This window comes from Callithrix jacchus, chromosome 19 (genome assembly GCF_049354715.1).
Source record: "Callithrix jacchus isolate 240 chromosome 19, calJac240_pri, whole genome shotgun sequence".
Lineage (NCBI taxonomy): Eukaryota > Metazoa > Chordata > Mammalia > Primates > Cebidae > Callithrix > Callithrix jacchus.
The window spans coordinates 20309967-20332151 of record NC_133520.1 but is presented as its reverse complement, the minus strand read 5'-3'; the positions used below and the strand labels follow the sequence as shown (position 1 = coordinate 20332151).

General features: G+C 52.4%; 1 protein-coding gene and 1 long non-coding RNA gene across 2 annotated transcripts in view; one reads left to right on the top strand and one right to left on the bottom strand.

Moving 5' to 3' along the window:
• The window catches only part of GALNT2 (polypeptide N-acetylgalactosaminyltransferase 2), a 219219-nt gene extending 214318 nt beyond the window's left edge, over positions 1-4901 (top strand). Inside the window, exon 16 of the mRNA XM_003735230.5 lies at positions 2007-4901. Within this exon, the coding sequence (XP_003735278.2) occupies positions 2007-2162 (156 nt within the window). The 3' untranslated portion in view covers positions 2163-4901. The remainder of the gene's footprint in view (positions 1-2006) is intronic.
• A 9066-nt stretch (positions 4902-13967) lies between these two features.
• On the bottom strand, positions 13968-22180 carry LOC144580365 (uncharacterized). The gene is made up of 2 exons (XR_013529757.1): positions 21582-22180; positions 13968-14793 (listed from the first exon to the last, which is right to left on the bottom strand). It is a non-coding gene; the product is annotated as an uncharacterized LOC144580365 (long non-coding RNA).
• Between the last annotated feature and the right edge of the window lie 5 nt (positions 22181-22185).

Here is a 22185-nt window from a genome sequence, read left to right as displayed (position 1 = left end):
CCCAGGAGGCCACCTTTGTAAGATGAAGCTGGGGTTTGGTTTTTGTTTTCTGAGGTTCCTCATTTAGCTGATGCTTTGACACTTGACAGGCAGAGTCCCTCCAGTGGCCAGAATCAGATTCCGTTCATTCCACATTCTTTGTTGAGAAGATTCCTGGCCACTCAGAATGACAGGGCATCCTCAATACACAGTTTACATGACAATGGAGAAAAACAGCATGAGGGGTAATTGACAGTAACAGGGGAGCCAGAAATGAAAGAGGAAATGATGGGCACTTAGCAAAAGCCTCCCCTGGCTCCTCTGATGGCACTGCCTTTCCCTGTTGGTAAGAATCCCAGGTGAGCAGGTGGACAGAAGTAAGGAACGTAGGGTCCGGGTGACAGCATCCTTGTGGTGTTTTGCCAAGAAGGTAGGTCCTGAGCACTGAGCTCCTCTGCTTGCACAGACTCCTCCCTGCTTCACTCATTGGCCCCTCAAGAGGAAGCTCCTTAGCAAATTTCATCTTGGAGCTGAACTGGCTTGCCAGTTGGAATATTTGGTTTCCAAGCACACCCGTGTGTTCGTATGATGTGCACATTTGCAGAGTCAAAGGGGAAAGGGAGGCAAGGAGTGAGAAAATTTAATTCTGCAGTATAAAAAGGATTTGCAAAAAAATACTTAGACGAAGGAACTTGAGTGCACACAGTATAAAAAATTAATTAGAACCACAGACTTCATTATTTGAAACGAGAGCTTTGGGGAGGAAAAAAAAGTTACCTTTTATTTTTTGAGAACAAACATGAGAGATTTTTTAATGGGGACTTTTCTTTTTCTTTCTTTTTTTCTTTTTTTTAAGGGGCAGGATCTCACTCTGTTGCTTAAGGCTGGAGTGCAGGGGTGTGACTGACCATAGCTCACTGCAGCCCCAAACTCCTGTGCTCAAGTGATCCTCCCGCCTTAGCCTGCAGGGAGCTAGGACAGCGGGCATGCACCACCATGCCCTGCTAATTTTTTTAAAAAAATGTTTGTAGACATAGGTTCTTGCTATGTTGCCCAGGCTGGTCTTGAACTCCTGGCTTCAAGTGATCTTCCTGCCTCGGCCTCCCGAATTGCCAGGATTACTGGTATAAGCCATTGCACTCACACTGAAAGGGGTATTTACGTTACTTCCTAAACAGGGTGAGGGCTCCTCAGATTTCCTTCAGGCTGGGTTGTGCGCTTTGATTTCTGGCTTGGTGTGTAACGGATGGGTTGGTTGAGTTTGGTTGTCAGCTTGATTTGAGCATTAGTAAAAAGGCATCGTACCCTATACTTTACAAGGGACATGTTCAGAACTCAGCAAACATTGGCCCCTGCCATACAGAGCACCAGGGGACTCAAGGGTAGCAAAGGCAAGTTTGTCGTCTCCACCAAGGAGCTTGCACGCCAGTAGAGAGCAGACCGCATAGAAATAGGCTCCTCAACGCTATGTTTTGTTCACACAAGCGTCTCTTTTACTGTCATTTGGCCTGACCCGGTTCCTCTGGCTCCCCAGAGCAAAAAGCCCTGAGTGGGAGCATGGAGGTGCCCAGACCAAGTCCTCCAGGCAGGCTGCTTTCCAACAGCCAGGGGAGGAGCTGGCTCTGCTTGGTGTGGCTCCCTTCTTGGGGTGAAACATCACTGGATGAAGCTTTCTTATAAAGGAATGCAAATTCTCCTACATCAAATCCTTGTGCTAATGACGGAGGGGTGGGTGCCCCAAGCACTGAGGATCAGAGGAGGGGACACCCACAGAAAGGATGGGGCAGGAGAGGTTCTGAATATTGAACCAAGGCAGAGATTACATTTCCTTCCTGGGCTCCCGGCATTACGTGTGGCCAGTTTCCTGTGGGGCTGTTCCAAGTTCCCCATCCCTTTAGATGAGAGGCTGGGAAAAAAGTATTTCTATCTGTGAGTTTTTAATGCAGCCAGAAGACTGAATTCACACGGATCTGTTTGTACTCCTTGGCTTGTGCCCACCCTATGAGGTCTCCCCCTGTGTCTTGCAGAAATGGGAACAGATCGAGGGCAACTCCAAGCTGAGGCACGTGGGCAGCAACCTGTGCCTGGACAGTCGCACGGCCAAGAGTGGGGGCCTGAGCGTAGAGGTGTGTGGCCCTGCCCTCTCGCAGCAGTGGAAGTTCTCGCTCAACCTGCAGCAGTAGGAGGGCCCGGGAGGCCCTGCCGTCCTGTCTCCTGCACCATCAGGTGGAGTTTGGTGATCACATTATTGATTATGTTTCTTAAACTTTCCGCGAAACTAATATACCTCAGTATTCCATCATGGTCTGAAAGTCGAACTTCGGCAAGGCACGGATGACTGCGCAGATGCAGCCACAGCGAGAAGCGAGAGCTGCCCTCCTCCTCCTCCTCTCAGTGCAGCCCAGTGGGCCCCCTTCCCCAGGCTGGGGCGCCCCTCTTCTTTCCAGCCTTCACCTCTGCCGGCTCTGCAGCTGAGTGACACCCAGCAATGACCGGCCAGGGAGTGGTAGAAGCAACTGAATGGACAGGTGTGTGCTGAGGACAGGGCAGGAGGAGGGGGCCCACGTGCCCCTGGGGAGCCAGGAGAACTCTTGAAATCTCCATTTTCTATCCCATCGAAATCTCCTCTGGTTTCCACAAAGCTGAGTCGTGTCACGTGGCAGGTTTACATCGATGGCCCCTCTCTCTGCTCCTCCGCTCGCAAGTGTCTTCCTAGCCCAACTCCCTTCTACCTGATGTACTTGCTATATCTGAGGATGACGTTTTCTATGGTGGGACACTAAATATAAAGCTATATAAAGAAAGAATGTACGGTCAGTTCCCTATGGTTTCTGTAAGTCATCATCATCTTGTAAATTCCCCACAAAGCTGTTCACAGCCACTGGGAGGAGGGGCCAGGTTCTCATGGAGGCAGGAGGTGACCTCCTTTGTCCCCTGTAGCCTGGTCAGCCAGTTGGTGCTACTGCCGTGGCCAGCTGGCGGGCTTCCTCCAGACCACCGCCTCGGCCCCGGCATCCCTGTTGGGTGTCAGTCAGCCTGGGCGTCACTACTGTGCATCAGAACCCGCTCTGCGTGCTGTGGGTATCTGTGAACCTGGAGGGGTTACTTATTTTAACAGATATCACTTTGGGTCTTTTTACATTAAATTTCTCTTCTTTAAAGAATGTTAAAAAACACCCCACAGCTCCCAAGGTGAGCCAGTGATACTGCTGCGCCCCTGGCAAAAGAGCAGACTGATGGCACCAGGCAGCTGTCACATGCTAGCATTGGCCTCATTGTGATCTGAACCCCTGCACGCTGGGCCTTCAGAATTAATGGTCAGCAGTGGCAGGGACAAGCCTGTCAGCCTGGGCACAGGCCTGGCTCACAGCCCCACACACCTGCAGCCTGGGGAGCTCCAGCCAGGCAGCGAGTCCTTCCCTGCCTACAGCCTCTCCCATGCCCTACTAGCCAAGGTGATGCTTCAGGAGGCATTGGGTAAAGAATTAGGAAGGGTCAGAACCAAACAATACCTGCTCATTTACATTGAGGATTCCTAGCAGGAGACAGGAGCCTTAGGGTCCTGTTAAACCACAGACGGTTATGAACTGAAAGTCATAACAGGGAGAGGTGCCTGGTGCCTCCCTGGGTGCTCAGAAAAGTTCCTTGTCACCCCTGCCACTCTGTGATCAGTGCCCTGCTTCCCCCTTCACTCCTGGCTGCCTTTCCCAGCACCACACACACAGAGATGCTCAGTCTCAAAGAGGCTAGCACAGCCTGGCCGTCTGAGGCACCAGACACGCACACTTGCAGACCCCTCGGAGGGACAGCAGTGGCCTTGGAGTTAGGAGCGGCACTGGGAGGTTCTACCAGTGCCATGCTCCTCCCTCTGTCTTGTACGAAAGGAGTGACTGTGTGTCTTCATCCCCTGCAGGAGCCCCACGGGTGTGCACTGTAGGACAGCAGCCCCAGGGTGGAAGCCTGGCTAGGGGGCCACCATGTAGGTCTTCCTTTCCCCCATCCCCTGCCATGTAACCAGTTGTGTTCTGAGTGGGCAGGAGGCCCCACACTGGAGTGACTCTGCACTCTTCTTTCACGATGGGCTCTTGGGGGGGAGCCTGAGGAAACTCCCGTAGGTACCCGTGCAGGGCTATGGAAGGCAGGGCAGGGAGGTACCGGTGCAGGGCCGTGGAAGGCAGGGCAGGGAGGTACTGTGGAAGGCAGTGCTATGGAAGGCAGGGCAGGGCAGGGAGTGCTCAGCCCCAGCACCCAGGTCCTTTTGTCAGACCCTGTCACCTACGGTTACTACTACTGTTAGGAAGAAAAACATTGATTCAAAAACATTGAATCTGGCTGGTTTTTAAATCAGGTTTTCTGATGAATCCTTTGCCCCCACACCCCCACCCCGCCCACACCCCCAGGTCCTCGCAACCTTCGTACCATTGGGATGTGTCTACCCAGGCCCTTATGTGGCCGTGCCTTGGGGGCAGTGTCCTGTCCCTGAGCTGGGGGGCGGCTTTGGACGGTGCGGGCATCACGAGCAGGGGTGGGTTGGGGAGGGGTCCTTTGCGGTGAGCTATGTTTACATGACACAGTGTGCCAAAGTGACTTACTGTGCTTGCGTTGTTTTTTAGTCATCGGGACTGTCCCACCCTCCCACTCCTGTTTTTAAAACTCACAATTCTTTCCTAAGAGCCCTTCGAGCAAAGCGTGCCGAAGTTAGTTGTCTTCTCTGTGGTGGTCCTTTCTTATGTCTTCATAAAAGCTCAAATGATGGTATCTGTGAGTATGTTTTGCAAATTCAAAATATAGTTTGGTAATTTTTTTTTCCCAGTTGATTTTTAAAAAGAACTGCTGTACAGAGCTTGTACTTTGTCCATTTTATAGATGGGAACCATCCTTGAAAATTGTTTAACTTAAATAAAGAGAAGATACTTTCTAGATACTGCTCTTTGTTGGCCAGCGTCTGTCCTGGTGTGTGAGGGCTGGGTGTGGGGACCGGGACTGTGGTCCGTCTTCTGCCCTGGCCGGCGTCCGTCCTGGTGTGTGAGGGCTGGGTGTGGGGACCGGGACTGTGGTCCCTCTTCTGCCCTGGCCGGCGTCCATCCTGGTGTGTGAGGGCTGGGTGTGGGGACCGGGACTGTGGTCTGTCTTCTGCCCTGGCCGGTGTCTGTCCTGGTGTGTGAGGGCTGGGTGTGGGGACCGGGACTGTGGTCCGTCTTCTGCATTGGACAGCGTCCATCCTGGTGTGTGAGGGCTGGGTGGGGTGGGTGTAGAGACTGGGACTGGTCCGCCTTCTGCAGCTCATGCTCAGTGTTCAGTGTCTATTTCTTATCACTCTTTTCAGATGTGCTTTTATTGCTGCGCCCTTTGGTTGGTTATTCTTATTTGTAATAATAATCATTATCATTTGTGGAGTGTTTATGATGTACCAGGCGCTCAGCCAAGCCCTTAAATCCATTTGCATTTTACAGCCATGGAGGAAGCTGGAGACAGAGTGGCTAACCTGCTCAAGGTCATGCGTCTGTGTCCCTGCCTGGAGTCAGTCAGCCGTGGACACTCCCACCCAGATCCTGTGCTCCAAACCAGGGCGACAAATATTTGTGTATAGTTTTTCAAATAGTTAAGATCTATAGCTTGTTTACTGGTTACCTGGGGCTCTCCAGTTCCATCCAAGGCTCTCTGAGGTTCTTCAGATACTATTTATTTATTTATTTACTTCTTTTTTTTTGAGATGGAGTCTTGCTCACTCTGTCGCCCAGGCTGGAATGTAGTGGCGCAATGTCAAGTCACTGCAACCCCTGCCTCAGCAATTTCAGCGATACTCAAACAACTCAGCCTCCCAAGTAGCTGGGACAACAGGCGCATGCCACCACATCCAGGTAATTTTTGTATTTTTAGTAGAGACAGGGTTTCACCATGTCAGCCAAGCTGGTCTCCAACTCCTGACCTCAAGTCATCCACCCGCTTAGGCCTCCCAAAGTGCTGGGATTACAGGCATGAGCCACCCCACCCAGCCTTCAGTACCTTTTAAATTCCTACCTTTGAGCCAGACCACAGTAGTGCAGGCCTGTAATCCCAGCTACCCAGGAGGCTGGGGCAGGAGGATTGCTTGAGCCTAGGAGTTTTAAGACCAGCCTGGGCTATGACAAGATTCCCATCTCAACAGAAACAAAAACACCTACATTTGAATGACCCACAAGAGTTCAAGGAAACACAACCTTGACCAATTATTTAGCAATTTTTTTTGAGACAGAGTCTTGCTCTGTCACCCAGGCTGGAGTGCAATAGCATGATCTAGGCTCACTGCAACCTCTGCCTCTTGGGTTCGGGTGATTCTCCTGCCTCTGCCTCCCAAGTAGCTGGGATTAGAGGCACCCACCACCACACCCGGCTATTTGTATTTTTAGTAGAGATGAGGTTTCACCATGTTTCCCAGGCTGGTCTCAAACTCCTGACCTGAAATGATCCACCTTGGCTTCCCAAAGTGCTGTGACTACAGGCATGAGCCACCACGACCAGCCCAATTATTCAGCAATTGTGATTGAGATTGGGGTGGGGTAGGGGGTTGGCCACTGTCAGGACTGGCCCAGATGAGTGTCTGAAACCTTCTAGAGAACACAGGTAATACATTTTCTTTCTCTGTTATTTGGGACACCAAAAATGTGCTGCCATCTGAGAAACTAAAGGAACTCTCAGCATCTTTTTGTAGCACCCACTGGAGCTTCTTAGGGATCCCAAGTGTGGTTCCTGCTCTGGCAACAGGGAGAGGTTTATTAATTGGGTAACTGTTTGCTGAGAAGTTGTTGCACTGACAGTCTTAAAGAAGACTAGGTTGAGGAGGAAACATGTTAGATGCCGACAAATAGGACAAGCCAAATGCAAGGTCCCAGGGGCTGCCGAACCCTGGTGGGAGCCGCATCTCAAAGGTTCTGTGGAATTCAGACTTGGTGAGGGAGAGTGTTGAAGGCAGGGGAGCACAGGGCTGAGAGATCCAAGCATCGGGACACAGCAGCAAGCACCCCCATGGGCACAGCCAGGGAGGAAGAGGACAGATGGGCAGGTGGGCCCATGTGTGAGCATTGTGAATGCTGGGGAAGGGTGGGGACGAGGAGTAGAAAATACACAGGTTTTCCTTCCTGGGTGATTACTTGAATATCTGTCATCTACTGTATTTCTCTTCATGATATTCATATTGTATTTTTTCTTCATGATCTTGTATAAATAGATTTATTACAGAGGGTTATCCCAGTTTCAGGAGAATTCATGCAGTACCAAAACCAGGAAATAAACTTGGCATTCATCAGTCAGGAAGAGAATGGGAGAATTCAGAGAGCAGAAAGGACTGCGAGGTTTGAAAATAATCTTCCCCAATCAGGAAGGTGACATTCCAGTTATAACATGTGCTTCAGAGAATGAGGCTTTAGTCTTAGTGCTGATATCAAATTGCTACTACAGCTCTTTTACTACTCAGGGATGAATGCATAAGTGGAGACTGATTAGAGTCCCACTACTGTATGTTAGCTGTGCCGTTAATTTGGAAGAGGTATGGAGTGTCCTCTGCTTGGAGGCATGCTGTGGTGATGGTGTGCTGGACAGCGACCCTAGTTCACAGGGGAATTTGAGTTGGTGTCTATCATGGGATGGCCATGAAAGCCTCTTGGGGAACTTCCTCCTGGGCCAGCTGAGGGTGTCCTTGATCTAGAGCAGCTGCAGCCTGCCCTTGTGCAGTTGCTGGAAATGACAGCTACACAATCAAAGGCATGTGGCTAGAGATGCAGTTGCTGCCCTCCTGGTGGTCAGGGGATTGCCACTGAGATTTCAGCCATGGGAGAGTCTGAAGAAATGGGTTGAATGGAATGGCTTGCTAGATTTTTAGAGCGTTTTCCCCCATATTCTGCTTTCTTACGTCATTCTGTGATGAAGAAGTAAAGTCAATTTGATAACCTATTTCAATCAATGTCTTTAAATTAGACTTGAGTCTTGAGTTTTGGACTCGGCTGCATAGAACAGTTAAAACAACCAATTATTTGTGAAGTGTCTATAATGGTGATCTAGACCCTCCTTGTCACCGTGTGCCGCCTATCAACACTTGGCTCTTCCAATGCTTTGAGAATGTCCTAAAGTAGCAACTCCACTGAGTCCTTGACTGGAGCAGAGAGGGTCAGATTCGCAGCACTTTTCAGAATGAAACATCCAACCCAACTCGGCGATTGGATTCTGCAGTATGACTTCACATTGTCAAGAATATTCAGCCAGAAAAATATGACGTCTCTGACACGCTCTTTCATCCATGGACTGACTGACAGAAGAGAAGAGAAAAGAAAATTCTCTTATCAGCAGTTCTTGCCTGCTTTTCAGTAATCTCCTAATACAATGTGTATTTGATTTTATGATTATGTGTTCCTGCAAATAACATACATCCTGTTTCTAAAAGCGACTGTCTCCCCTAGGATTCCAAAGAGGTAAAGAGGAATGTTCACTCAGCAATTTCTGCCTGAGCTCCTGGGGCCCCAGGCCAGGTGGCCTGGGCAGGGGGCTATAGAGAAGACCTTTTTGGTCCTCAGTCCAGATGACACCAACGGATGAATCAGATATGAATCAGACTCTGGATGCAGTTATAAGGAGCATCATAGAGGGGTAGCCATGATTTCCTCTTCAGAAATAAAGACCCAGTCTCAACAAGGCCCCAGCCTTCTGAAGATCATGGAAAGAACAACTGGGGCACCAAAGCCACTGAGTCACACTCGCTGTGGAGTTTCCCTGAGACTGTCCTTGCTCTCAAGTCAGGAGAATTCTCTGTTGGAGAGCTTTCAGAAAAAGCCCACCTAAATGGAGGTCACAGTAAAAGAGATGTTACCTTATGTAACAAGAAATCCAAAGGTGATGGGATTCCACGTTGATCCTGGGCCCTGATGTTGTTGTGTGACTGCCTTTCCTCTCCACCCTCTCCCACCATGGTTCTGTACAGTGGGTACTCAGGGTCTCCGTCTGATTGAGTTGCTGTGAAGGGATACTGGAAATGGTAATTTCTAAAGAAAAGAGGTTATTTCGTTCACGGTTCTGCAGATTGTACACAGAGCATGGCTCCAGCGTCTGCTTTTGGGGAGGCCTCAGGACGCTTCCACTCATGGTGGAAGGCAGAGGGGAGCAGCATTGCATGGCTAGAGCGACAGTGGGAGCCAGACTCTTTTCAACAGTTCTCCTGCAATCATGGCACCAAGCCATTCAAGAGGGACCAACCCCGACAATCTGAACACTTCCACCACACCTCACCTCCAACATTGGCTGTCGAAGTTCAACATGAGATTTAGAGTGGACAGATGTACATTTATCACTCAAGTAACATGGAGCATGCTTCCTCCTGGGCATCTTTGATTTTTTGACTGAGGGAAGATGCATCTTTGCCCATGACCACCTCACCCCTTAGACTCCCCACCCCTTAGTCTTCATGGGTCCCACTGCTCAGAGCTGGGTCCTTGTTAAGTCGGGAGCAGTTAACCTCCCAGGTCCTCCCCTGTCATGGAAGTGAGTTCTGCTGGCAAGGAGGACAGGGAAGGGATGACTACTCATTGAGCAGCCCAGTGCCCATCACACTTTGTCATCACTGGAAGGATTCTGGTGGCAGCAGATGGACAGGGGTGGCAGCATTGTCACAGGATTTCTTCGTCCTGCGAGAGGCAGTCGCAGACCCTGCTGAGCCTCTTCACCCTGTTGATGTCATGGGCTCCTTCGGCATGAGCTGCCAGTGCAGGCCTCCTCTTAGCAGGTGTTCAAATGAATAAAACGCATTGATTACATGGGATTACAAAGAAGACTAATTATACCAAGACACAATTATCAAAATATTTTCCTAATATGTGCTTCTTAATGCATTAAATAACAAGACTTCCTGTCTAATTGCTGCCATAAGGTAGTGATGAGCATAAACAATGTTTTGAAAAACCTGTGATAATTAGTGTGATGAAAATATCTGTGATTTTTAAATTAATGACAAAGTTCCTATTTTATTGTTGACATTCATAGTAAAAGGAAATTCTACATTTCAGTTGGAGGTCGTGAAGTTAATGTCATTTATCCCATCTAAATTGCTGGACCCCCTAACTTCTAAGCACTTCCATGTCGGTAAGATGCGTGGTCCCCACTGTCCCTGAGCCTCCGTGTCTTTGTCATCTCCCTGCTGCAGAGTCAAACGGGTGTTCTCCGGGGCTCAGATTTCTGATCCTGATTCCAAGAGCAAAAATGGGAACAGACTGCCCTTGAGGACAGGCGCTGCTTGAGCCAAGAGACTCACAGTGGGTCACCTGATTTGCGTTTATTTTGAGAAATAACAGCTGGCTGACACCCTGTTAGATGGGCGAGGCTGTAGTGAAACCACCTCATCCTCACATCGCCCTCCCATTGATCAGATCTCTGATGTGGACCAAGGGGCCTGGGATTTTGCTGGTCAGCTTCTCTCCCTATCAGAGCCGCATGGGAAATGAAGTGGATAGAAGACAGCCCAGTGAGCAAAGAGCAAGAATACAGAATGTGAGGACCTTCACAAAGTGCCTATTGAGGTGGAGAGATGGAGGCGTTTCTGCGCTGCTGCGGGCATGGCCTCTGCCACGAAACCATCACGCGGAGACTGCGTGGCCTAGACTCCAGCTCAGGATATGCAGAGCAGGTGCTGTCTGCTCCTTTTCTGAGCTCCTCATCTAGGCCTGCCAGGTCTGCAGCAGGAGCGAGGGCAGGATGGGAAGGAGCCCGTCTTGGGACAGAGCATGTAAATGGATGGCCACCATTGTTGGGTGCCACACAGGAGTGAAGTCCAGGAGTGAAGAGAAAGGCTTGAGGGAAAGAAGAGGGGCGAGCAGAGGAGGTGTCACTGGATGATTTCTCAGGCCCTGGAATGGGTGTCCAACCCTCCAAGTCACCTCTCATCTCTACATAAAGATGTTGTTACCCCCATTTTACCCTTGGAGAAACTGAAGCTCTCATCAGCTCAGTCATTTGCCTGATTTACCCACACAGTGCCAAGTTAAGCACCCAGGCTGTGACTGTCCTCTTCCTGGTCCGGTGGGGACACAGGGACAGGAGGTGATGGGAAACAAAATTGGCCTGTGGTAGTGGCCGGGGGACGGTCGTGACTCCTTTTGCTAACATGGAAAGCTGGAGTCGCCAGCTCATGAGGGCTGGAGGGGAGGAGTCAGGAGGCTCAGGGGTGGGAAAATGGGCTTCACAGTGGCATCCTGCCCTGCATCACGATGGGATGCCACCGAGCCTGCTCTGTGAAATGGGGACCCTTCTGTTCACCCTGGAAGATCATTGTCAAGATCAGAGGGGAAGCATGGAAAGTGCATCCTGGCCACAGGGAGGCTCCACCTGCAATCCTAGCACTTGAGGAGGCCAGGGTGGGAGGATTGCTTGAACCCAGGAGTCTGAGACTAGCCTGGGTAATGTAGTAAGCCCTCCATCTCTACAAAAAAATAAAAATATCTGGACATGGTGGTGCACCCCTGTGGTTGGGCTACTCCGGAGGCTGAGGCAGGAGGATGGCTTGAGGCTGCAGTGTGCCATGATTACACCACTGCACTCCAGCCTCCGGAACGATGCTGTCTCAAAAAATGATTTTTTTTTAATTTGTCTCCAGATTCAGGGCCCAGGGCTGCAGCTCAGCTCCCATGAGCCTCCCCAGCTTTCCCAGCAGGTCTGTAGTGCTGTCCAGAAGGAAAGGGATGGAGCAGAGGAGCCAATGGGATTTCCACATCTGCCAACTATTCAGGGAATGCAGGATGGTTCAGGGTCTGGGAAATAAGGACAAGGGTGGAGGTGTGAGCCCTGTATTTTTACCACCTAGATGTGGTGTCCGAGACCACCAGGGAGGGGAAAGACAGATGGGGGAAGGACGGGGACATGGAAATACAGATCCACACACAGACTAACTGCACTTGTCTGGAAAGGACCAAGTGAGACACTGGCTGGGTAGAGGCAGCTGGAAGGAAGAGAAGGAAAGTGCGGGGCAAATGAGGCTGCCAGAGTGGAGTGAGCTCTGGGAAGAGGTACCTGGATTTTGGGCAACAAGGAAGTTGGTCCGATGGTGGCAGGTGAGGAACATCCTCCTCACAGGAGGAACACGGGGCTGGAATGGGAAGATGGGGGATGTGGACGCTGGGTCAGGTGGGGACATCTGGGAAGGACCTGAGAGGCTGGGGCTGATGGGACAGCGAGGGGCCAGAGAACTCTCCAGAAGCTTCTGGCTCTGGGGCAGAAGGCTGAGCTGAGGGGTGGCATGGGTAGCTGCTGTTTCCCTCCCACTCCCACAGCATCCTGCACCAGGGATTTTGAGGCTGTTTGCACTTCAGGTGTTTGAGAGAAACCCATGATTGTAGGGCTGACGATATGGAATCTGGCCCTCAGGTCCCATCGCAAGACATGCTCCCCAGTGTCTGGGTCCTCCTCCTGATACTCCCAATGCGTGTTCTGGCATCAGCTGGGGAGCTGTGCTTCTTGTGCTGGGAGTGTAGGAGATGAGAGTTAATGTTCACTGGGCACCTGCAGTGCTCCAGAAAGGATGCCAGCTTCTCATTCAGGGCTCACTTCCACCTTTCAACAGATGGACCAAGTAGGACTTAGAAAGCTTAGGGCATATTTGAGTCATGTCAGAACGAGAATTTGAACCCAGCTCTTGAACTTCAAAGCCCTATTCTTTGTATGACACTTGTGCTTCTCAAAGCTTGCTGCATATTACAATTACAGTGGGAATTAACAATAATAACAACAGATGCCCACCTGCAATCCATGGAGCTAAGCCCTGCTGGGTTTGCAAAGCTACCCAAGGATCAGAAGGTATAGCTGGGTTAGAAACCAAACCATTGTTTCCCCATCTTCAGTGCACAGCAGAGTCTCCAGGAGGGCTTGTTAAAACAGAGTCCCAGAGCCCAGCTCTCAAGTTTCTGATTCAGCGGGACTGGGGTGGGATTTGAGAATTTGTATTTTTCTTTTTTTTTATCTGAGACAGAGTTTCGCTCTTGTTGCCTAGGCTGGAGTGCAGTGATACAATCTTGATTCACTGCAACCTCCACCTCCTGGGTTTAAGCCATTCTCTTGCCTCATCCTCCCAAGTCGCCTGTATTAGAGGTGCCCACCACTGCACCTGGCTAATTTTTGTATTTTAGTAGAGATGGGGTTTCACCATGTTGGCCAGGCTGGTCTTGAACTCCTGACCTCAGGTGATCCACCTGCCTTGGCCTCCCAAACTTACAGGCATCATGAGCCGCTGTGCCCAGCCTCTTCATTTTTTTTTTAGAGACAGTCACCCACGCTGGAGTGCAGTGATGTGATCATAGCTCACTGCAGCCTTGAACTCCCCGACTTACACAGTCTACCCACCTCGGCCTCCTGAGTAGCTCGGGACTACAGGTGCACAGCACCATGCCTGGCTAATTTTTTGTATGTATTGTAGACACTGGGTTTCACTATGTTGCCCAGGGTGGTCTCAAACTCCTAACCTCAAGCAGTTACCCAATTTGGCCTCCTAAAGTGTTGGGATTATAGGCATGAGCCACTGTGCCTGGTGGAATTTTATAGTTCTAATGACTCTCAGGTGATGCTGATGCGGCTGGCACAGGAACCACACTTTGAGGAGGCACAAGGCACTTAGTTCAGCCCGTGGCTGGTTTCACAGCCCCAATAGACAATACGGATTGCCCACACTTGACACCAAAGAGTTATTACCGAGTGGAGTGGTGGGCTGGAGCAGCAGTAGTGGGTGCGGCTCAGGTTGTGGTTCTGGGGCCAGACTGCTCGGTTCATGGCCTCGGGTCCTCTATTCCTGTACCCTCGGATGCTTCATGGCTTGGATGTGGACCCTATTACGTGACCTCAGTCTCGCCATCTTACTCTCTCTGACTAGTTTCCTGGTCAGTTAAACGGGGAAATAGAATTCACAAAATTAGGGCCGTGGGATGGTGAGTGTTGGAAATAGATGCCCGGTGCCACAAAGGAAAATCAGCACTGAAACAAGCATCTTTCAGCAATGTAATTTTTACTTCCTGGACTGTGGGAAGGGTACCCCCAGTGAACAAAGGAAAATACGCAAATGTATCCCTTACACATTCGGGGTTGTCATTACTGCTGTGTCTGATCTCCATTGGCTGGAGCCAAACCTCACAATCTAAAACCCGATTCGCTAATAACTTAAAATTTTCTAAACAGGTAAAAGCAGTGGAGAGCTGGGACATGCCTGTGAGCACGTCTAGCAGATACCTTGGTTGAAGTCCAAGGACACAGAATGTAATAAATGCCTGTAAGCATGGCATGTCTAACAGCTGCATAGGACAGGGCTTCACAAAGTTACTAGCACACTTATTCTTTAACAAGAAAGGAAACTTTAAAAGGAACTTTTCTACTTCCCACAGTGAGACTCTCAGTCCCCCTTTACCATGGCCTGCTTCGTCGGAAAACCATCCCCACTTCTGCTGCTGGAAGGCCTTTAACGTGGTGGCTGGGCACGTCTAGTTTCCGTTTGGAATTTTTTAGTTTAGAAGACTTTGAGTGACAGACTTATTTTAAAAATCAAAGTAGGTAAAAAATGAATAAGGGTTTCAGAGAGTATGCAGATGCGGACAGTGAGTGCTCATGGGCGAAGACTCAGGCCTTGATCTGGCAGTTACCTGGAAAATAGAATCCCTCTGGGATGCTGATCTGGGGGCTGAGGCCGCTGGGTCCCTCTCCGCACTGTAGAAAAAATGTAATCCACCTAAACACACACCTCTAACCTCTCTGTTCTTCTCCTGGATGAAAGATTTGGATGATGAATAACATGACAGGCTGGGCCACGCTTCTCCACATCACCTGAAGGGCCAGGAAATAGAAATAAGTGTGTGTAAGGAGTCATTTTAGGTCCTGGGCAGTGGCTCATGTTTGTAATCTCAGCACTTTGGGAGGCTGAGGCAGGAAGATCACTTGAGCCCAGGAGTTCAAGGCCAACCTTGGCAACATAGACCCTGTTGCTACAAAAAAAAATCAGCCAGGTGTGGTGGTGTGCACCTGTGGCCCAGCTCCTTGGGTGGCTGAGGTGGGAGGATCGCTTGAGCCTAGGAGTTTGAGGCTGCAGTGAGCTGTGACTGTGCCACTGCACTCCGGCCTACGTGAAAGAGTGAGACCCTATGTCTAAAAACATGAAGAAATCACTTCAGTACAAATTCTTCCTTTTGAAGAATTGCAGGCGCTTAATTGCTTTATTTGTGCTAACTCCTTAAGGAAGCGGCTGGGTGTTAGGACCAGCTCCCTAGCCTGGGAACCACACTTTGTGCCTTCTCAGCTGGGTTGGAAACCAAACCATTGCTTCCCCAACTTCAGCACACAGCAGCCTCTCAGGAGGGCTTGTTAAAACGGAGTCCCAGGGCCCAGCCCCCAGGTTTCTGATTCAGCAGGACTGGGGTGCGATTGAGAATTTATGTTTCTTTTCTTTCTTTTCTTTTCCTCCTTTTTTTTTAAGACAGATTTTTACTCTGATTGCCCAGGCTGGAGTGCAGTGGTGGGATCTCTGCTCACTGCAACCTCTGCCTCCTGGGCTCAAGTGATTAATTCTCCTGCCTCAGCCTCCTAAGTAGCTGGGATTACAGGTATCTACCACCACGCCCTGCTAATTTTTGTTCGTTAGTAGAGATGGGGTTTCACTATGTTGGCTAGGCTTGTCTCAAACTCCTGACCTTAGGTGATCCACCTGCCTTGGCCTCTTAAAGTGCTGGGATGACAGGCATGAGCTACCATTCCCAGCCTTTTTTCATATTTTTTCAGAGAGAGTCACCCACACTGGAGTGCAGTGGTGTGATCATAGCTCACTGCAGCCTTGCAGGGAGCTGTGGGGAGGGGGAGCTGTGAGTGCATGGAGCGGTAAGTGGGGGGAACTGTGAGTAGGTAAGCTGTGATGGGGAGTGGTGAGTGGGGAGCAGTTATGGAGGAGTGGTGAATGGGGTGAGCTGTGATGGGGGAGGTGTTGATGGGGGAGTGGCGAGTGGGGGAAGTGGTTAGTGTGGGTAACGTTGATGGAGGGAGCCTTGATGGGGGAGAATTCATTGGTGGAGCAGTGATGGGGGAGTGGTTAGGGGAGCATTGATGCAAAGAAGCGGTGAGTTGGGGGAATGGCAATGGGGGAAGGGGTGATGGGGGAGTGGTGACAGATGGGGGTGGAGTGGCAATGGGAGAAGGGGTGATGGGGTAGTGGTAACGGGAGAAGGGGTTATTGGGGAGTGATGATGGGAGAAGGGGTGATGGAGTGGTGATGAGGGAGTCGTGATGGAAGAAGGGGTCATGGGGGAGTGGTGACAGGAGAAAGGGTGGGGGGAGTGATGATGGGGGAGTTGTGATGGGAGAAGGGGTGATCGGGGAGTGGTGACAGGTGAGTCGTGATGGGAGAAGGGGTGATGGGGGAGTGGTGATGGGAGAGGGCTGTTGGAGGAGAGGCGATAGGAGAAGGGGTGATGGAAGAAGAGTTGAAAGGGGAGTGGTGATGGGCAAGTAATGATGGGAGAAAGGGTTATGCAGTAGTGGTGATGGAAGAAGGGGTGATCCGGGAGTGGTGATGGGAGAAGGGGTGATGGGAGAATGGTGATGGGGGTGTGGCAATGGGAGAAGGGGTAATGCCGGAGTGGTGATGGGAGAAAGGGTGTTGGGGGAATGGTGATGGAGAAGGGGTGATGGCAAAGTGGTGATGGAAGAGCAGTGATAGCAGGGGGCATGATGTGGGAGTGATGATTGGGGTGCCGTGATTGAAGAAGTGGTGATGGGGGAGCAGTGATGGGGTAGGGGTGATGGAAATGGGGGTTACGGAGAAGCAGTGATGGGAGAAGGGGTGATTGGGAATGGGTCGTAGGGGAATGTGTGATGGGGGAGGGGTGTTGGATAGGTGCTGGGTGATGGGGTACTGGGGGAGGGGTGCTAGGGGAGGGGTGGTGGGTTAAGAGGTGATAGGAATTGGGTGGTGGGGGAGGGGTGATTGGTAGTGGTAGAGAGAGGTGATGGGATAAGGGGTGAGGGGGAGTGGTAACGGGAGAAGGGGTTATAGGGGAGTGATGATGGGAGAAGCGGCGATGGGGGCGTGGTGATGGGAGAAGGGGTGATGGGAGAGTGGTGATGGGGGAAGAGGAGATGGGAGAATGGGAGATTGGAGAGTGGCGATGGGAGAAGGGGTGATGGGGGAGTGGTGATGGGGGAAGCAGTGCTAGGGGGAGGGCTGATGGAGTGGTGACAGGTGAGTAGTGATGGGGGAAGGGGAGATGGGAGAATGGGAGATTGGGGAGTGGTTATGGGGGAATGGTGACAGGAGAAAGGGTTATGTGGAAGTGGTGACCAGAGAGGGGTGATGGGGGAATAGGTGATGGGAGAAGGTGTGATGGTGTGTTGACAGGAGAAGGGGTTATGCAGAAGTGGTGATCTGGGAGTGGTGATGGAAGAAGAGGTGAGGGGGGGGGAGTGGTGATGGGGGGAGTGGCAATGGGAGAAGGGGTAATGCTGGAGTGGTGATGGGAGAAAGGGTGTTGGAGGAATGCTGATGGAGAAGGGGTGATGATGAAGTGGTGATGGAAGAGCAGTGATAGCAGAGGGCATGATGGAGTAGGGGTGATGGGATGGAGGGGTGATGGGGGAGCAGTGATGGGAGAAGGGATGGTAGGGAAGGGTTGATTGGGAATGGGTCGTAGAAGAATGTGTGATGGGGGAGGGGTGGTAGCTGAATGGGTGACGAGGGAGGAGTGCTAGGGGAGAGGTGGTGGGTTAAGAGGTGACGGGAATTGGGTGGCAGGGGTGAGCTGGTGGGGGTGATGGGGGAGGAGTCATGGAGGAAGAGGTGATGGGGAAGGGGTGATGGGGAAAGGGTGATGGCAAGGAGCAGTAAGTGGGGGGAGGGTTGACGGAGGGAGCCTTGATGGGGGAGCAGTGATGGGGGAGTGGTGAGTTGGGGGAGCATTGATGGGAAGAAGAGGTGAGTTGGGGGAATAGTGATGGGGCAGTGGCGATGGGGGAAGGGGTGATGGCGGAGTGGTGATGGGAGAGTCGTGATGGAGGAGTGGTGATGGTGGAGTAGTAACAGGAGATGGGGTGATGGAGGAGTGGTGATGAGGGAGTCGTGATGGGAGAAGGGGCGATGGGGGAGTGGTGATGGGAAAAGGGTTGATGAGGGTGTGGTAATGGGAGAAGGGGTGATGGAGGAAGGGGTGATGGGGGAGTGGTGATGAGGGAGTCGTGATGGGAGAAGGGGCGATGGAGTGGTGATGGGGGAAGGGGTGATGGGAGAAGGGGTGATGGGGAAAGGGGCGATGGGGAAGTCGTGATGAGGGAGTCGTGATGGGAGAAGGGGCAATGGGGGAGTGGTGATGAGGGAGTCGTGATGGGAGGAGTGGTGATGGGGGAAGGGGAGATGGGGAAGTGGTGATGAGGGAGTCGTGATGGAGTGGTGATGGGAGAAGGGGTGATGGGGGAAGGGGTTATGGGAGAAGGGGTGATGAGGGAGTCATGATGGGAGAAGGGGTGATGGGGGAGTGGTGATGAGGGAGTCGTGATGGGAGGAGTGGTGATGGGGGAAGGGGAGATGGGGAAGTGGTGATGGAGTGGTGATGGGAGAAGGGGTGATGGGGAAGTGGTGATGGGAGAAGGGGTGATGGGGGAGTGGTGATGGGGGAAGGGGTTATGGGAGAAGGGGTGATGGGGGAGTGGTGATGAGGGAGTCGTGATGGGGGAAGTGGTGATGGGGGAAGGGGAGATGGGGAAGTGGTGATGAGGGAGTTGTGATGGAGTGGTGATGGGAGAAGGGGTGATGGAGTTGTGATGGGAGAAGGGGCGATGGAGTGGTGATGGGGGAAGGTGTTATGGGAGAAGGGGTGATGGGGCAGTGGTGATAAGGGAGTCATGATGGGAGAAGGGGTGATGGGGGAGTGGTGATGAGGGAGTCGTGATGGGAGGAGTGGTGATGGGGTGATGGGGGAGTGGTGATAGGAGAAGGGGCAATGGGGAAGGGGTGATGGGAGAAGGGGTGATGGGGGGTGGTGTTGGGGGAGTGGTGATGGAAGAAGGGTGATGGGGAAGGGGAGATGGGAGAACGGGAGATTGGTGAGTGTTGATGGGAGAAGGGGTGATCGGGGAGTGGTGATGGGGGAAGCGGTGATGGGAGAAGGGGTGATGGGGAGGGGTGATGGGGGAGTGATGACAGGTGAGTGGAGATGGGAGAAGGGGTGATCGGGGAGTGGTGATGGGGGAAGCAGTGATGGGAGAAGGGGTGACGGGGGAGGGGTGATGGGGGAGTGGAGATGGGAGAAGGGGTGATGGGGAAGGCGAGATGGGAGATTGGGGAGTGGCGATGGGAGGAGTGGTGATGAGAGAACGAGTGATGGGGGAGTGGTGGCAGGTGAGTGGTGATGGGGGAATGTCAATGGTAGAAGGGGTGATGGTGGAAGGGGAGATGGAGTGACAATGGGGGAGTGGTGAGTGGCTATGGGGGAATGTGATGGGAGAAGGGGCGATGGGGAGTGGTGATGAGGGAGTTGAGATGGGGGAAGGGGCGATGGGGAGTGGTGATGGGGAAGTGGTTATGAGGGATTGAGATGGGGGAAGGGGTGATGGGGGAGTGGGGATGGGGAAGTGGTTATGAGGGATTGAGATGGGGGAAGGGGTGATGGGGGAGTGGGGATGGGCGAAGGGGTGATGGGGGAGTGGTGATTGGGGAGTGGTGATGAGGGAGTCATGATGGGAGAAGGGGCGATGGGGGAGTGGTGATGGGCGAAGGGGTGATGGGGGAGTGGTAATGGGGGAGTGGTGACAGGAGAAAGGGTTATTCGGAAGTGGTGATGGGGGTGTGGTAATGGGTGAGTGGTGATGGGGGAATTGGTGATGGGAGAAGGGATGATCGGGGAGTGGTGATGGGAGAAAGGGTATTGGGGGAATGGTGATGGAGAAGGGGTGATGGCAAAGTGGTGATGGAAGAGCAGTGATAGCAGAGGGCATGATGTGGTAGTGATGATGGGGGTGCCGTGTTTGAAGAAGTGGTGATGGGGGAGCAGTGATGGGGTGGGGTGATGGGAATAGGGGTTATGGGGAAGCAATGGAGGGGTGATGGGGAATGGGTGACTGGGAATGGGTAGTAGGGGAATGTGTGATGGGGAGGGGTGTGGGATCGGTGTTGGGCAAGGGGTGCTGGGGGAGGGGTGGTAGCTGAATGGGTGATGAGGGAGGGGTGCTAGGGGAGGGGTGGTGGGTTAAGAGGTGATGGGAATTGGGTGGTGGGGGTGAGCTGGTGGGGGAGGTGGTTGGGGATGGGTGATGGGGGAGGAGTCGTAGGGGAAAGGGTGCTGGGGAAGGGGTGATGGGGAAAGGGTGCTGGGGAAGGGGTGATGGGGAAAGGGTGATAGAGGTGCAGTGATGGCAAGGAGCAGTTAAGTGGGGGAAGCGTTGACGGAGGGAGCTTTGATGGGGGAGCATTCATGGGTAGAGCAGTGATGGGGGAGTGGTGAGTTGGGGGAATGGTGATGGGGTAAGGGGTGATGGGGCAGTGGCGATGGGGGAAGGGGGGGTAGAGGAGTGGTGATGGTGAAGGGGTGATGGGGGAGTGGTGACGGGAGAAGGGGTGATGGGGAAGGGGTGATGGGGGAGTGGTGATGGAGGGAGTGGTTATGGGAGAAGGGGTGATGGGAGAAGGGGTGTTGGGTGAGTGGTGTTGGGGGAGTGGTGATGGGGGAAGCAGTGCTGGGGGAGTGTTGACAGGTGAGTGGTGATGGGAGATGGGAGAATGGGAGATTGGGGAGTGGTGATGGGGGAAGTAGTGATGGGAGAAGGGGCAATGGGGGAGTGGGTTGGAGTGGTGATTGGGGAGTGGTGACGGGGTGATGGGAAAAGGGGTGATGGAGTGGCGATGAGAGAATGGGTGATGGGAAAATGGGTGATGGAGTGGTGACGGGGGAAGCGGTGATGGGGGAGTACTGTTAGGAGAAGGGGTTATACAGGAGGGGTGATCAGGGAGTGGTGATGGGGGAAGCAGTGCTGGGGGAGTGGTGATGGGAGAAGGTGATGGGAGAGTGGTGACTGGTGAGTGATGATGGGAGAAGAGGTGATGGGGAAGTGGTGATGGGAAAAGGAGTGATGGGTAAGTGGTGATGGAAGAGCAGTGACAGCAGAGGGGGTGATGGGGGACTGATGATGGGGGTGCCGTGATGGGGGAGTGGTGATAGGAATGGGTCGTAGGGGAATGTGTGATGGGGGAGGGGTGTTGGATGGGTGCTGGGTGAAGAGATGCCAGGGGATGGGTGGTGGACAAGGGGTGATGGGTAAGGGGTGCTGGGGGAGGGGTGGTAGCTGAATGGGTGATGAGGGAGGGGTGGTGGGTTAAGAGGTGATGGGAATTGGGTGGTGGGGGAGGTGGTAGGGAGAAGGGTGATGGGGGAAGGGGTGATGGGGGAGGAGTCATGGGGGAAGGGGTGATTGGTGGTGGTGGAGAGGAGTGGTGGGGGAGGGGTAATGGGGAAGTGGTGGTGGGGAAGGGGTGATGGGGAAAGGGTGATGGAGGTACGGTGATGGGGGTATAGTGATGGGGATGAGCAGTGAGGGAGGGAGTGCCAGGTCCTCCTCTAGGGTGTCTGTTTTCTGCCCCTCACCTTGGGGGGCTGCTCCCCGCCTGGGCTGCTCACACTGTTCCTTGGATTTGAGTGATGGCATGGCCTCTGGTCCTCTATTCCTGTACCCTTGGATGCTCCAAGCAGGCGAGGAAGGGGATGAAACAGGTTCCTGATGCTCTAACCACGTCGTATGAGTAGAATCAGGAAATGTCCACCAGGTCCTCTTCCTGCTGCCAGGGACAGCAGGGCTCCTGAGAAGGATGCTGCATCCCAGTGAGGGGATCAGGGCACAACTATCAGAGTGATGGGCACTCTCATATATCAAAAGTCCCTTTTCACAATGGCTGCTTTGGGAAAAGAGCAGCTCAAGCTGGCAGCTTAGGTCACATACCTGACTGAATGTCATTAACTGACTCTCGAAGCACTCACCAGTTCCACTTGTCTTCCTCCCTCCCTCCCTCTCTCTCTCAACCTACCTTCCTCTTTCCCTCCTCTCTCTTTCTCTCTTTCCCACTTCCTCTCTCTCACTTTCTCTCTCCCTCCATCTCTCAGCCTGCCTCTCTCTTTCCCTTCTTTTTCCCTCTCCCTCTCCCTCTCAACCTGTCTCTCTTTCTTCTCCTCTCTCCTTCTCTTGCTCTAAAAA